At 29.8% G+C, this 16,860-nt stretch overlaps 2 protein-coding genes across 3 annotated transcripts in view; one reads left to right on the top strand and one right to left on the bottom strand.

The window, feature by feature from the left end:
- Positions 1-82: 82 nt before the first annotated feature.
- On the bottom strand, positions 83-1,097 carry LOC108564315 (cilia- and flagella-associated protein 161). Its single transcript, XM_017923315.1, has 3 exons — positions 776-1,097; positions 342-722; positions 83-288 (listed from the first exon to the last, which is right to left on the bottom strand). Exons 1-3 carry the CDS (start codon positions 1,095-1,097, stop codon positions 83-85), a joined length of 909 nt encoding a protein of 302 aa, XP_017778804.1.
- A 468-nt stretch (positions 1,098-1,565) lies between these two features.
- The window catches only part of LOC108564318 (protein numb), a 36,642-nt gene continuing 21,347 nt past the window's right edge, over positions 1,566-16,860 (top strand). The window contains exon 1 of one of the 2 annotated variants that reach the window (XM_017923320.1): positions 1,566-1,882. The gene's annotated coding sequence lies outside the window, so the exon portion shown is untranslated. Of the gene's footprint in view, positions 1,883-2,216; positions 2,354-16,860 lie in introns of those variants that run through there. The other variant, XM_017923321.1, reaches the window with a different exon arrangement.

Raw genomic sequence — 16,860 nt, 5'->3', positions numbered from 1 at the left:
TTTATTATATTACTCTTGTATCTATCAAAAATAAAATAGTTTATTTATATACAACAATTTGTATTTTTTTTTTGATTGAATGTTACTCCAATAATTCGGCTGGAATGTCTTCACCTTTTGCGGCCCTAATGATCATTCCTTTATCAGGTTGCCGGTGACTGACGATTTTCCACATATTTTCCGCGGTTTCCATTCGATTTTGGTTCTGGAAAGTGTGACAACTCACCAAGCATTCGGGTCCAAAGAACGTCGGTATCCATTTAGTGTGTTCCGCCGCTAAATTCCTGCCTGAGCAAAAGAAACAATAATTAAATTAAATAGAATAATTTAAGCTAACAAACCTGAGGCTATATGCTGAATGATCACGGTTACATTAGGCACGACTTTACTCCCAATGGAGTCCTTCCTCATCCTCGCGTTCCAGTGAAGGATTTTGAAATGGCAATAGACGTCCGGATAAGCGGAAAGTCGCGCCATCAGGTGTCCACCGAAATTATCGAAAGTGGAATACTCAGCTTGAAGATAAAGAGGTGGAAGATCGCTGTTAGCCCTGTGCAACTGGATGAACAGATCTTCGCCGTACTTAATATTTCCGAGTTTGTTTTCCGCTGACGTGAAGAAGAAGGTGTTCCGAGTGCAAGCGATTTTATCCGGAGACGCCGTGATCCGACATCCGTGCATGAAGTTCGTGCCTTGATCGACGTCGCTCTCATCCATCAAACCTGTTTTTGTTAGATGTATTAATGATAGCTAACGCTCTGAAAACAGCAAATACCTGATAAATATAGGCCTTTGGTTTGCTTCGGATGCTTCGGTTCGATGGTGTTTGGCAGTTCTGCCGCACAAACCTGGTACACGGCTCCATAATCCAAGGTCTCTATAGCCTCGGACAATCTGTCCGGTTGAAGCACGTTCTTCAGCATCTTGCGAGTTTTCGCGACAAGAAGTTGGCATCGTTCCTTCTTGTACGCGGTGATGTTTGCCTTCTCCTCTTGGATGGCCAGCTCATTGTTCCAGTTACCGATACGTACCGGCGCTGAATATCCTGAAGACGCCTTCAGAAACTCACTGTTGTCTCGATCGTTACCGCAAAACATTTTATTTTTCTTATTTAGAAACGTCCTCGAATGTCATCACTGATTAATACAATTTTTATAATAGATTTATAGACATATACAGACATCTTGATGCATTTTAGTATAAAACTTCATTACAGTATTTTATTATTACTATTATACTAAAATTATGAAACAGTTGTAATAATCAATTTATATTTTGAATATGTTTCAGATACTTCAGAATTCATTGATGAATTAACCAAATCCATGGTATATGATTTAGGGTAAACATTTGACTTCGGATAATTGATGCATGTGCAGGAAGTGATTGAGACAACAGCAGATACTAATAACAAGATGATTTGATGAGAGATGTTCAACGTTGAATTCTGGTGAATTGAGTTTCTGGTAAGTGTTGGCGTATGATTGATGGTTGTTGGTAAACGTGTAGCGTTGTTTAATTTAATAATAATTTGCAGGAGGTGAATGGGATTGCGACAAAACAATGTTGTTGGAGTTCATCGAGAGATGTAGCAGGTATTCGGAGAGCGTGGGCTCGCGCAATCGCGCTTTCTAAAGGCCCCGTCTATACCGCCGTTTCCATCGTACGAAATCCGATAGGAAGATTTAGTCCGGCCGGGAAAATCATTTCCACCGTGTGCGGTCCGTTCCGGAGATGAGAGGACTCTCTCCGTCGTCCAAGTTGGAGAAGAATTTACGGTGCGAGTTGGGTGCGATGTGAGACGGAACATACAGCCAGCAGATATGGACGGATAAAAGATAGATTGATAGAGGGAAAGAGAGAGCGACTTGCGAAATCTCAGGTGAGAGAGAGTGTATATAGAGTCTAAGCAGCCTTCGAAAATTGTACCACTATTGTGGTGTTACTTATTAGAAACTGTATGCGGACGGCAGCAGGTTTTCAACCTTATTTACAATACTAAGCAAGGTTACAGCGCTAATTTCCGAGCGAATTGTTTATATATAACCGGCACCAATGCCGTGTCGGGATTTATCGCGCTCGGCCGCATTTCGACTATATATCAAAACATATAAAGAAGAGACACATACAACTCGAGCGAAGCTTAAGTTTCTATTGTCTTAAAGTGCGGATTAAAGTATTAGTATTATTATTTTCGTCGGTTCTCGCCCTGTTTTTTTTTTTTTTGGTGGTTATCGCACGTCGGTGTGTTCAGTTATTGATCTCCACCTCTATTTGTCTGTGAGCCGCGGGGGCGCATTTCCAACCCCCCCACGTGGAACGACTACGTCATAGGTTATTAGCAAACCGAAAGGTAAAGAAATTTGCCAATAAAAACCCAAACTTTACCTTGATTTTCACCTCTAATCACCGTACATTATTTCATATTGCACGCATATGGAAAATACATGATAATCATAACGACTCGTGCATGTATTAAGGTCATAGATAAATATATTTGTTGTTTTTTTTTTGAGTGTGTTATATTTCAAATGGATATTTTTTACATTTAAATTTCATTTATTTTCAATCTTGTGAATGCGCTCAGACAGGGTGGAGGGATTCGTCCCACGACGTTTGGGCGTATCCGAAATTCTTATAGGATTATGCACAAATTGGAACCAGTTTTACTATGTAATTGATTCATTTACCTTTCTTGTTTCTTTCTCAATATGAAATACATAATTCTGGTACACCTACCTGTTCATGTTAACTTAGTCACTGTGATGATTCAAACTTGCTTTAAGAGAGAAAAAAAAACTTCAAAATTATAAAATTTATAAATAATAATATTTCCTTCCATTCAATTCAAATATATTTAGTTCAATCGATTCATTCACTGTTCTACATTCGTTTATTTCTCTTCTCAACATGAAATAACATTCTAGTTCGTACACCTACCTGTTTTTTTTTAGATATATTTAATGATTCGAAATTACTTTAACAAGTATAAAATAATACATAAATTTTAAAAAAATAAACTCATTTTTTTTTATCAATTAATTAACAATTTAAATTCTTGTGAACATATTTACAAATATTAACCAAAAATATATTTACTTTGAGAAATAAAGTCAGTCCTACGTTTTAGTAAATTTAATTGCAATTTCATGCGAAATTAGGCAATTATTAAAAGATTTATTTCACAATATGGAAATGATGAAGCATCAAATATAAATAGAAAAATATGATTCGAACTCCTAAAGATTAACAATTTATTATTGTGTCTAGATATATAAGAATATTAAGTCTTAAAACTACCATTTTTTTTCATAACAAGCGTCTTTTTGTCAAATATACTCATAGTTTACGCAACGCATTAAGTTTTTACGTAAATTAGGCAATTATTCAAATAATAGTTTCACAATATGGATGATGAAGCATCGAATATAAATAGAAAAATCTTTATACGATATGATTCGAACTTCTAAAGATTAACAATTTATCCATTTGTGTCTAAATATATAAGAACTTAAAGTTTACGCAACTTCGATTACAGATTAAGCATAAGTCTGATTAAGTTAATGGTTTTAACGTAAATTAGGCAACTATTCAAAGAGTAATTTCATAATATGGATGATGAAGCATCAAATATAAATAGTAAAATCTATATATGATTCCAAATTTTAAAGATTTACAATTTATCCACTTTGTATCTAAATATATAAGAATATTAAGGCTTAAAACAACTATTATTTTCATAACAAACGTCTTTTGGTCAAACATACTCATAGTTTACGCAACTTCGATTACAGATTAAGCATAAGTCTGATTAAGTTAATGGTTTTAACGTAAATTAGGAAACTATTCAAAGAGTAATTTCATAATGGATGATGAAGCATCAAATATAAATAGTAAAATCTATATATGATTCCAAATTCTAAAGATTTACAATTTATTCACTTTGTATCTAAATATATAAGAATATTAAGGCTTAAAACAACTATTTTTATCATAACAAACGTCTTTTTTTCAAACATACTCATAGTTTACGCAACTTCAATTTCTGATTAAGCATAAGTCTGACTATGTTAATGGTTTTAACGTAAATTAGGTAACTATTCAAAGAGTAATTTCACAATATGGATGATGAAGATCAAATATAAATTGTAAAATCTTTATCATTTGATATGAACTCGTAAAGATTACCAATTTATCCACTTTGTGTCTAAATATATAAGAATATTAAGGCTTAAAACAACTATTTTTTCATAACAAACGTCTTTTGGTAAACATACTCATAGTTTACGCAACTTCAATTTCTGATTAAGTTAATGATTTTATCGTAAGTTAGGCAACTATTCAAAGATTAATTTCATAATAGGGATGATGAAGCATCAAATATAAATAGAAACATCTTTATAGGATATGATTAGAACTTCTAAAGATTAACAATATATCCACTTTGTGTCTAAATATATAAGAATATTAAGGCATAAAACAACTATTTTTTCATAACAAACATCTTTTTTCAAACATACTCATAGTTTACGCAACTTCAATTTTTGAAAGTTAAGCATAATTTCAGTACAATATGGATGATGAAGTATCAAATATAAATGAAAAATCTGTAAATATATGATTCTAACTTCGTAAAGATTAACAATTTATCCATTTGTGTCTAAATATAAGAATATTAAGGCTTAAAACAACCATTTTTCATAACAAACGTCTTTTTTTCAAAATATCAAGTTTACGCAACGCATTAAGTTTTAACGTAAATTAGGCAATATTCAAAGATAATTTCAAATAGGATGATGAAGATCAAATATAAATTGAAAATCTATATATTGATTCGAACTTCTAAAGATTACCAATTTATCACTTGTGTCTAAATATATAAGAAATTAAGGCTTAAAACAACTATTATTTCATAACAAACTCTTTTGGTCAAACATACTCATAGTTTACGAACTTCAATTTCAATTTTGATTAAGTTAATGTTTTAACGTAAAGTAGGCAACTATTCAAAGATTAATTTCACAATAGGATGATGAAGCATCAAATATAAATATAAAACTCTATATAGATATGATTCAAACTCGTAAAGATAACAATTTATGCATTTGTGTCTAAATATATAATAATATTAAGGCTTAAAACAACATTTTTTCATAACAAACATCTTTTTTCAAACATACTCATAGTTTACGCAACTTCATTTTCTGATTAAGTTAATGATTTTAACGTAAGTTAGGCAACTATTCAAAGAGTAATTTCACAATGTAGATGATCAAGTATCAAATATTAATTGAAAAATCTGTAAATGATATGATTCTAACTCGTAAAGATTAACAGTTTATCCACTTTTTGTCTGAAAATATAAGAATATTAAGGCTTAAAACAACCATTTTTCATAACAAACGTCTTTTTGTCAAATATAATCACAGTTTACGCAACGCATTAAGTTTTAACGTAAATTAGGCAATTATTCAAAGAATAATTTCATAATAGGATGATGAAGCATCAAATATAAATTGAAAAATCTGTATACGATATGATTCGAACTTCTAAAGATTACCAATTTATTCACGTTGTGTCTAAATATATAAGAACATTAAGGCTTAAAACAACTATTATTTTCATAACAAACATCTTTTGGTCAAACATACTCATAGTTTACGAAACTTCAATTTCAATTTTGATTAAGTTAATGGTTTTAACGTAAAGTAGGCAACTATTCAAAGATTAATTTCACAATATGGATGATGAAGCATCAAATATAAATATAAAACTCTATATATGATATGATTCAAACTCGTAAAGATAAACAATTTATGCATTTGTGTCTAAATATATAATAATATTAAGGCTTAAAACCACATTTTTTCATAACAAACGTCTTTTTATCAAACATACTCATAGTTTACGCAACTTCAATTTTAGATTAAGCATAAGTCTGCTTAAGTTAATGATTTTAACGTAAATTAGGCAACTATTCAAAGAGTAATTTCACAATACGGATGATGAAGTATCAAATATAAATAGAAAAATATGATTCGAACTTCTAAAGATTAACAATTTATCTACTTTTTATTTAAATATATAAGAATATTAAGACTTAAAACAACTATTTTTTCATAACAAACATCTTTTTTTCAAACATACTCATAGTTTACTCTACTTTATTTTCAGTTTAAGTCAGATTAAGTTAATGGTTTTAACGTAAATTGGACAACTATTCAAAGTTTATTTTGTCAATATGTACAATGAAGCATCAAATTTAAATAGAAAAATCTAATCTACGATTCGAACTCCTAGATTATTAATTTATCCACTAAACAACTATTTTTTCATAACAAACGTCTTTTTTCAAACATACTCATAGTTATGTTAATGGTTTTAACGTAAATTAAGCAACTATTCAAAGATTAATTTCATAATATGGATGATGAAGTATCAAATATAAATAGAAAAAATCTGTATACAATATGATTCGAACTTCTAAAGATTAGCAATGCATCTACTTTGTGTCTAAATATATAAGAATATTAAGGCTTTAATAAAAACATCTTTTGTCAAAAAAAAAATACTCATAGTTTACGCAACTTCAATTTCAAATTAATCATAAGTCTGATTATGTTAATGCTTTTGACGTTCTAATTTCGCCTCTCAATGAAGCAACGTTATTTTTCCGTAGCCGGATTCGATGAGTCAAACGTATTATGCAAATAACATGCTCAAGATATCGAATTACTCCAGCGAGCAGAGAAAGAGGCTTTCTGTAATGCGGCAATCTACGAAATGGCACAATGAGCGTAAAGTTTATAAATGATGATTCGTACATTCCGCACGATGCAAAAACCATCCTCCAAGTATATAAGTTTTTTTTTCTGTTTCGTTTATTATATAAGTATTTCGATTGCGTACAAACTTATGTAAATGTTAGCAGATGCGCAAGTGGCATAGATTAACGAATCGATTAGACCTTGCAACGAAATTATGAATAATTTACTTAGCGCTCCAATTCCGATGCGTCAATTTATATGACAAAATACATATTTGCTTTATTTATACAATATACATGTTTTTTTTTGCGCAAAATATGTAAAAAAAAAACAATGCAACATATGGTTGAACGTATCTATTTTTGTTTGCTTTTGTTGTATTCATTATTTCTTTCTTTGTATAGATTTTAATTAAGTTTTATCAGAGCAGGTCGAAATTACTTTACATAAAAAAAAAACAAGAGTGCGGTGTTTACTACTAAACTTAACTTCCGGTTACAGTTGCGGTTATATTTCCCATTAATATCTGCAGATAGGAGGACTTTACATTACTGTTTCGGTTATGCGGATTTATTAGTTATAAACCGATTCCATCAATTATGCAAGGATACAATTTCAGCTAGTTAATACAAAGCGCTCATCATTAATTTCTATGTAATCATTACATTTACCAGTTGAAGAAAATACCTTGTATTAAAATTAATTATTAAATTTTTTCAAGGAAACTAAATGTTTTGTACGTGCTTAATAATTACGTACCGTAAATAATCATTTGTTTCAGTTTATTGGTTTCGAAGGTTTCGCATGTATCTAATTAATATTAACTTAATTCTAGGAATCATGACATTCCACAGATTGGCATTGAGCAATGCATAAATCATTGCTAAACTGGTAAAGTTTACAAAAGAAAAAACGTATGTTTCTCAATGCACAAACAACAGATTTCACATAGAATTCATTAACTTTGATACTTAAAAATATGCGTTTTTAAATCATTCTTAACAATACGAACTAAAGAAATGCTTGAATCACAATCTCTGATCATTTAAAAGTATTTGAAGTGATCGTAGAAATTGCAATCAAAGTATGTACGTTTTGATAAAGAACAATAGTCTGATATATGATTATTTGCATGGCAACTGTTATATAAAATCGTTCGTTGCGTAATGGAAGCAATTAAAATAAAGGTTTTAATTGTGTCGTGATAAAAAAAAGTATGGTCGTTGGATTTGCTAAATTAAACATTGCCCCATATTACAGTTTGGTGCATATTGTGTTATCACATTGTTATCATTAAAGAGCTTTGTATTTATTTTGTCATCAATGAAATTGATATGTTAGCTCTGATTTAACTCATTTTCGAATCCATTTTACAAGTTTATAACGGTAAACATCACAAATTTGACATAGAAAATGTGTATTTGTATATCAAAAGATGTGGAATTGAAGGGTTTGTAATTAACAAGTTTCTTCTAATCAATTATAAGATATGCATTTTCAAATCTTTTACAGTTTAAGGATAAACAACAAATGTTGCTTTAGGCTTATTTTAGGAGTAATTATAAACAATGTTGTAAAGATATATTACAAATTTTTCAGTTTTCGAGTTAATTTGAAAAATTAGAAAAATTAAATTAGTCTTTTACCTGAAGTACTCGTACAAATTACTTTGGAATTATATAAGAGTTTACCAATACAATGATTACAATATAAATTAAAACGCTTTGTACTTACATAATATGAATATACAAATATGGTGCGAATGAAGTTGCCTATAACTGTTGAAATATTCACCAACATTTTCTCTATTCCTTACCTTTATGTTTAGTTATTAGAACCATAAGATGAAAATACCCAAATAAAACTGGATAAAAATAATAACTATTATATAATAATCTACTTTTAAATAAGTTGTTTCCTTAATTTTTATTGACAACTTTAAAATGTGATTACTTGATGCGCTGCTCACCTTTACCTAGAATTACACTTACATATTTGGGTCACAAAACCGTGGCAAATGTACACATAAAACACCACATGGAAACGCACTCAAACAATATTCCCAAGGCAACAATCTGCATTTCACACAGTCCTTGGACCTTATAATATGTTTATTTAATGAATGAAACTCATTTAAAACTAAAAAAATACGTGATAATATACGTGAAATTATTGTTTTAATTCCAATTCTTCTACTAAATCTGAGTAAGAAGTAAGAAAATGTAATAAAAGAAAATTTAAATTTGTACTAAACAAAATATAACGACTAACGTGGGACAGATTATGTAATGGTCACGAGGTATTATTCAAAGCTTAAAAGAAAGCCTTTTCCACAATCCTCGCATCCTACGTACCAAATTTTTTGTAAGCGCCCACGGGTTTTAGGTAAAAAGGTTGCGTTGGTTCGATTAAATCTTTCAAACAGTTCCACGTTTGCGCAAATACCTTTGAGCACGAACGTGTCTAAAAACAGAAAATTCACTACCGTAAATTTAGATGAAAGTTGAACGTGACGTGATTATCATTGATTAATTACATTACAACATGTTTGTAAAAGCAGACGAATTTATTATTATTATCACAGTCGTTTTTTTTTCTTTACCTCGTTCAAAGTAATTAAAAGTACACAAAGATGATAAAAAAAAAATGAGATTGCACACACACTAAAATTTCGTAATGTTTGCTCATGTAATAAAACATGTTCTTTACATTGCATTTATATTTTCGCCCTCCGCAAAAAGAATACTAATTAAAAGCAGGAAAAGGTGAACCGTGTAAATTATCACTCTTTGTCCGGCGTTTTGTTTCGAAATCAACAGAGTGCACAGGATGGGTTGAGTTTTTTTTTTCTTTTTTTTCAATTTTCGTTTTGTGTGTGCGACACTAATTACGGTGCGTTGACCCATCAGTTTTGAAAACAAATGGTAATGCAGCAAAGAGGAGCGACGCTGATCATTCGACCATGTAAAGATTGTTACCATATGGTCGGAATTATGACCAATTCCCCCGGTGTTCTCGGCGTATCGATGCGATGTACCATTTCGGATATGCTTTGAACAACGACAACACGAATTCCCACACTCGGGACAGAAGGAAACCTTTCGCATAATTTACACATATCCATTCCGCAAAGCCGCATACGAATCTGGTACAAGAACCGAAACCGCAAGAGACTACATTTATTATTATTACGTCATGTTTTGCTGCGCGAATATTTCACTAATTAAAGTGTATAATAAATCTACCGAACTGAATTCAAACTTAATAACGAATCTAATTACTATGATTTTATGGACTTATTAGTCAAGACTATATAATTAGTACAAATTCTTTCATCATAAGTAAAGAACAAAAGTTGTATTTAACAAATTTATATTGTTGTAAATACACTAAATTTATATACATTAGTTAACAAAATTGATACTAAACTATAAATAATCTATAGACGTTGAAGAGGGCTTATTAAAATCCGTCTGAGTCTTAGCTTAGCATTAAGTATACCCTTGCATCCCTATTGTTCTTGTTTCATGCAACCTTGAGTGGATTCCCGTCGGTATTCATGAGTGCAGTGACACATCACGCATACATTTTTTCCATAAAATTTGTATCATCTTACTGTATTGATAAACTATATCAAATTACTGATGTAATAATACATTCGATATTGGAAATGAACACTGCCCACTTATTTGCTCTATATTTTACTTTATTAAATTTTAATATTTCGGTCGTTGGCTTTTTGGCCCAATAAATATGAGTAATAATATTACATTTTAAGACATTTAAACAATTATTTCGAAATATATTTAACTTTTTCCTTGTTTATTTAATAACTATCCATTATTGTAATTGTGGATAATGGTGAAACGCACGAAATTGCAAAGATATTACATGCGGATAATATGTTTTTTTTTTTTCAATGGGAGAATCGTTTGCAAGCTTTAGTTCAAATGAACCTGCATTGTTCCTCCGTTTCGCCAGATGAACTTCCATTGTTAGGACATTCATCGGTGGACATTCATATTTTCCCAAGTACGTTGACACCATAAAAAAACATCACTTACACTCTATGACTAAATTCCACGTCCATGATTTATGATAAAAATCCTCGAATACGTTTCATACGCACATGGAAATATGCGTTTTCTTCAGAAGTTCCCAAGATTGTCTTCTTAAGATATAAAACTTTTCGAATTTCAAGAAAAAATGGATTTATTTCTTTATAAATTACAAGATTAAAACTTCCCACGCTTATTGTATTGTTATCGTTTTACCATTCCCCTAGATTTTGTTAAGTTATGCATTACATAAGGGTCGATAAACCTTTGATCCAAACATCTAAATATTATTAAATAAATAAGACAAAAGAAATGTTGAGCTTTTTCTTGATTGATATATGAAAAAGGTACATTAAATTATTCATCTTGAACCTTTATAAAAAAAATATTTTATTCGCTTTGTATAATAATAATGTATTCTTATGTAAGAAGAAAAAAAAAACAAATTTGTTCAATCCCTGAGAAGATGTGACCTGGATTTCTTTGATATTGAGATTAGCGTGCCCCTGCAAACGCATCTTCGTCATCCTTTGCTACTGGAAAGGTCAAAACTTGTATAATTTAAGTTACTCCATTGAATATTTAGATGTAATTGAATTTTTAATGTATTTACATTTCAATTACTGATTCTCTCTCATTTACGGTACATAATTTTATTTATGTTTTTTTTTTCGTAGAATAATTTTGCAATCAATATTACATTTCAATTTTCCAGGCGTACACGTGCTAATATTTTTTAAATAATAATGAAGACGTGAAAAGAAATAAAAATCCTTATATTTCTGTCAATAATTAACATTATGTAATAATTGTTATTTCAAAAGATGTGTAATTAAAAATACGTTCTAAATAGTTTTCAAATATGTATAAAGTTCAAACAGTTTTCGAGTTATTACATAAAATGTGAATATGTGAAAAGAAATTGAAAAAATCGTTATATTTCGGTCAATCATTAGCATTATGTAATAATATCTGTTATAGCAAAATATGAGCAATTAAAAATACGTCCTAAAATAATCTTAAAATTTGTATAAAGTTCAAAACCTTTTCCAATAATTAGATAAAACGTGAAGACTTGAAGAGATATTGAAAAATTCTTATATTTCAGTTAATAATTACGATTATACAACAATTTTTATATCAAAAGTTGCGTAATTAAAAATACGTTCTAAAGAACTCTTAAAATATGTATGAAGTTCAAAGAGTTTTCGAGTAATTAGATAAAATATGAAGAAGTGTTTTCGAGTTATTAGATAAAAAGTGAAGATGTGAACAGCGGTTAAAAAAATCGTTATATATCAGTCAATAATTAACATTATGTAATAATTTTTATAACAAAAATTGCACAATTAAAAATACGTTCTAAAGTAGTCTTAAAATTTGTATAAAGTTCAAAAAGTTTTCGAGTAATTAGATAAAATATGAAGATGTGAAAAGAAATTGAAAAATCGTTATATTTCAATGAATAATGACCATTGTGTAAAAATTTTTGCTTCAAAAGATGCGTAATTAAAGATGCGTTCTTAAAATATGTGCAAAGATGTGAAAATCAATTAAAAAATCGTTATATTTTAGTCAATAATTACCATTATCTAATAATTTTTTAAATATGTACAAAGTTCTAAAAGTTTTCCAGTAATTAGTTAAAATATGAAGACTTGAAGAGATATTGAAAAATCGTTATAATTCAGTCAAAAATTACCATTATATAATAACTGTTATATCAAAAGATGCGCAATTAAAAATACGTTCTAAAATATGTATAAAGTTCTAACAGTTTTCGAGTAATTAGATAAAATATGAAGATGTGAAAAGAAATAGAAAAATCATTATATTTCAATCAATAATGACCATTATGTAAGAATTTTTACACCAAAAGATGCGCAATTAAAGATTCGTTCTAAAATAGTCTTAAAATATGTATAAAGTTCACACAGTATTCGAATAATTAGATAAAATATGAAGACTTGAAGAGATATTGAATAATCTTTATAATTCAGTCAAAAATTACTATTATGTAACAACTGTTATATCAAAAGATGCGCAATTAAAAATAACCTTAAAATATGTATAAAGTTTTAACATTTTTCGAGTAATTAGATAAAATATGAAATTGTAAAAAACAATGAAAAATTGTTATATTTCAGTTAATAATTATCATTATGTAACAATTTTTATATCAAAAGATGGGTAATTAAAAATATAAAGTTCAAAGTTTACGTTTTAATTAATAAAATTCTAACATTTTTTTTTTAATTATCAGAAAAAAATGCTAAATATATAATTTCGATTGATTGATTGATTGAATGATTGTCTAGATAATATATTAAGTGTTTGTAATTCTGTTGAATTCCTTTTTGGAATTTTGTAAATACGAACGGTTTCTGAATAACTGACCGAAGCAGGAAGTGTAAGTGAAATGTAATTTTATACAGGTTCTCACTGTTGTTTCCTATCTCGATTCGTATTTGACTGCGTTTCCCATAACTTCAGCGTCTCTTTCATCTGGTTATTTGGGAAGATTTGAATGCTAGTGTGTGTGTGTGTGAGAGAGGATTTCGGAAAGAAGTTGAAAGGTTGCGGGAATCGGGAAGGAAGGAAGGAAAGTGCGTGTGTGTGTGGAAGGACAGAAATAACCGCTATGTGAACCAGGGTCGGAGGACAGATACGAGCCCCCCTTTCCCTGTGCCTGTCTATGTGTGTATACATGCATGTGTTTATGAGTGTGTGTGTGTATGTATGTCCGTTAACCACGGGGTGAGACCGTGGGATTATACGAGCCCCCCTATTGCATATTCCCATCGTACAGGAAACAAAGAACTCTCACATTCATTGTTAACACTCCAATCCAATCGTCGACCGATACACGGACGGCCTCAGTGTTCGAACGCTAAACGCCAGACGACCGATGATTACTGGAATACTCTAATAACAATAATCACACTATTAAATTGAAGGCTGCTCTCCCTTCTGAAAGACGACAAATAAAAAATAGAGCAATGAAAAGGAAGTGAAAGAAATGCAAATAGAAACTATCGATAAGAATCGGTTTTCGTAAAGTTGTTTCCTCTTGAATCAACAGATCTGACGCGTCTCTCTAGTATTTGTTATATTGTGTTACAGACGAACATCTTATCGAAACGATAACAATATTTTTGTATCTTTTTTCATAATTGAAAAACTAAATTAGCTGTAAATATTCTTATCAAAAATCGATATGTATCGTTTCATAATTGAAACTGAATTAGCCAAAACAATTACAAACACTACAAATGCTTTTAGTATATGAAATTATTACATAATTCTTATTGATAAATCGATACTATTGTTCAGAATTTAAATAAAATTTTATATCACAAATTAAATTTCATAATTGAATTTTCCCTTTTAACTGTAATTTATCTATGACTCTAATATCCTTATCAAATCGATACTATTATACGTATCAATTTGCTGCAACACACCTGGATTCTACATTTATCACAGAACTATCATTCAAATTGATTCAGAAATACACAATGATCATACACAAAAATCGTAATTTCTGTCACGTTCGCTTGGTTTTTCATGTCGCAACAAAATAGAATTGCACGAAAAAAAGACAGACCTCTGAAATTTATTGCTGAAATAAATCTACGGGTTCGGCTAATTGCCTACAGCGAACTGTCCGATCGTAGGAGCGTTGTAAATTTCGCATTTAATCGCTGAAAAAAGAGCGCAGAAAACAACATATGCAGGACTCTATTGTGCGGACGTTTAGTATTATCTTTCCGAGAATTCGGTGCAATTGATTTTAAGGGTTATTCGCTGTTGCGTTTTATGTAATATCTCTTTGTTTGGAGGACAATGAGGGCATTAACTTTTTTTTGGTATTATGTTTTTATTTTTAAGTGTAATGAATATTCCTGATATAATAGTTATATTTTACAAATATATGCTTTTTTAAGTAGTATTTGTTGTAATAATTTAGATAATTCAATCTGTGAATACCATAAAAGCTACTACACACTTTTTAGATAATACTTTGTCTGGTGATAAGTACACTTTTTTTTTGTGTGTACTTAAAAGTTTACTTTGTTGCGGTTATCGACCAAGAAAAACGAATATGTTAAATAAGGATAACTCATGGTTTTGGTTTTTTTAAAGAATTTCATAATCAATTTGAAGAAATGATTTTTTTTCAGTTTCCGTAATAAATTATAAATGATAATAATATTATACAAATAATTTCAGAAAATTCAGATAATAATAACAAATTTAGTGAAAATGAAATTATTAAACGTTTTACATTGAAATCATATGTATTCAGTGACAATCAAAATCCCGACAATCAAATTCCTGATATTCGACAGTATCTTTTATGATTTGATATAATTATAATAATAGTAATACTTTATTGTTGTTAATAATTTTATTTTAGTTTATTTCTTATTGTTAAGGTTGAAATTTTGTTACTGTCGGAAATTTGATACTGTCGGGATTTCGAAATAGACTTGCAATTATTACATCTAATTTATTAGCATTTGATTCTATACTTTATTTTATTGATTTCATTGATTATTTTTTGATATTTCGAGATCGAAAGTCTACTTTTACTGCACGAAAATAAACTCGAGAACTGATGGCGTGTAACTTTTGCTTTTGCCTTTTCCTCTTCTTCGCATTTGCGAAATGCCATTAAAGAACCGCGCACGGCAAGGATAAGGCAGCTGCCTTCAACGTGTTACGTTGGTTTTGCCCAGGCAAATTATTGATATTTCCTGCAGAACCGGATTATGCCTAGAAACTGCTCCTCCGATCTTGTCTAAGACATTCCAGTTTACTTTAGTACCAAGAACGAAACAAGTCACTTACATCGCTTCTGTTAGTTTTCTTGCGAAAAATATGTCACCTCACAAATTATTCTTTTTTATTTTTTAAAAAAGAACTTTTTTAACGTTGCACTTTTGTAACTCGCCTCGAAAAATGATGCAGTTAATAAACCGCTCACGTACTCAACCTCATTTCGCCCATATTCCTTCTTCTCTCATATCCAATTTTATTATTGTCATTAAACGCTTCGCGACGTTCCCAGCGCTGATTTTATCGTCGGTTTTTTTGATGAAGATTTGCGTCCCTACATTTTAGGTCAGTCCATTCAAAAGATTTAAATTAAACTAATTTAATCAAGTAGAAACGTTCTTAATTATAATTGAGATAAAAATTGTATACAACTACTTTGTCTTTTTGATTTAAAACAATATTTTATAAACTAATGTACAAAAAAAATTAATATATTGCGACTTATAATATTACTTGATGTTTTCAATTGAATTCTAAAGTTTTTATTCGAGTTTTGAAATTATAAACTAAATCGATTCGTAACACCTATAATTGATTTTATTTCTTCTTTCGTTTCAGGTAAGCAGTTGTGATTTACGTAATTGATAAAACGTGAGCGTCTTCGTGTACGTTGCAAGGTAAATGTTTTTTTTTCTCCTATTTCATCCGTTATTTAATTAAATTACGGACGTTCGATTTAATCCACCGAAGTTTTCGATTCGAGCGAGGAAAGTTAACTTCGCTCCAAAGTTTCCTCCGAATCCAAGTGCCTTTCGTGTAATTCAATTGTGACTAACTGCTAATGAATAGTTCGTGGTCGAAGTTTCATGATTCGCTTGTTAACTTGTTTGTATGTATGTAATGTTTTAATAAAGAAAACTTAACAGAAGTTTCATTAAGTTGTCAGTCTTATTCGTCAGATGAAACTTGTATTGAAACGTTTATAAATTTATATTCAAATTTATTTTTTGAAAAAAACAAACAATAAATAAGTTACGTACGTTTCCGTTTCCTAACAATTTGTAAATGGGAAATACAACGAGTTTGTGGAATTTGTGACGCTATGAGAATTGACTATTAAGTACTTCGTTAATATTTCGTGCAGGAAATGACTAATATTTGTCGTTAGAAAAAAATAATTGATATTTATCATAGAAAGTATTTTTTTTATCTCATTTGTATTAAACTGAAATCATTATTTTCTAGTATTTAAT

This window comes from Nicrophorus vespilloides, unplaced genomic scaffold (assembly GCF_001412225.1).
Source record: "Nicrophorus vespilloides isolate i.1.1-1 unplaced genomic scaffold, Nicve_v1.0, whole genome shotgun sequence".
Lineage (NCBI taxonomy): Eukaryota > Metazoa > Arthropoda > Insecta > Coleoptera > Silphidae > Nicrophorus > Nicrophorus vespilloides.
This window is presented reverse-complemented; position numbering and strand designations above follow the sequence as displayed.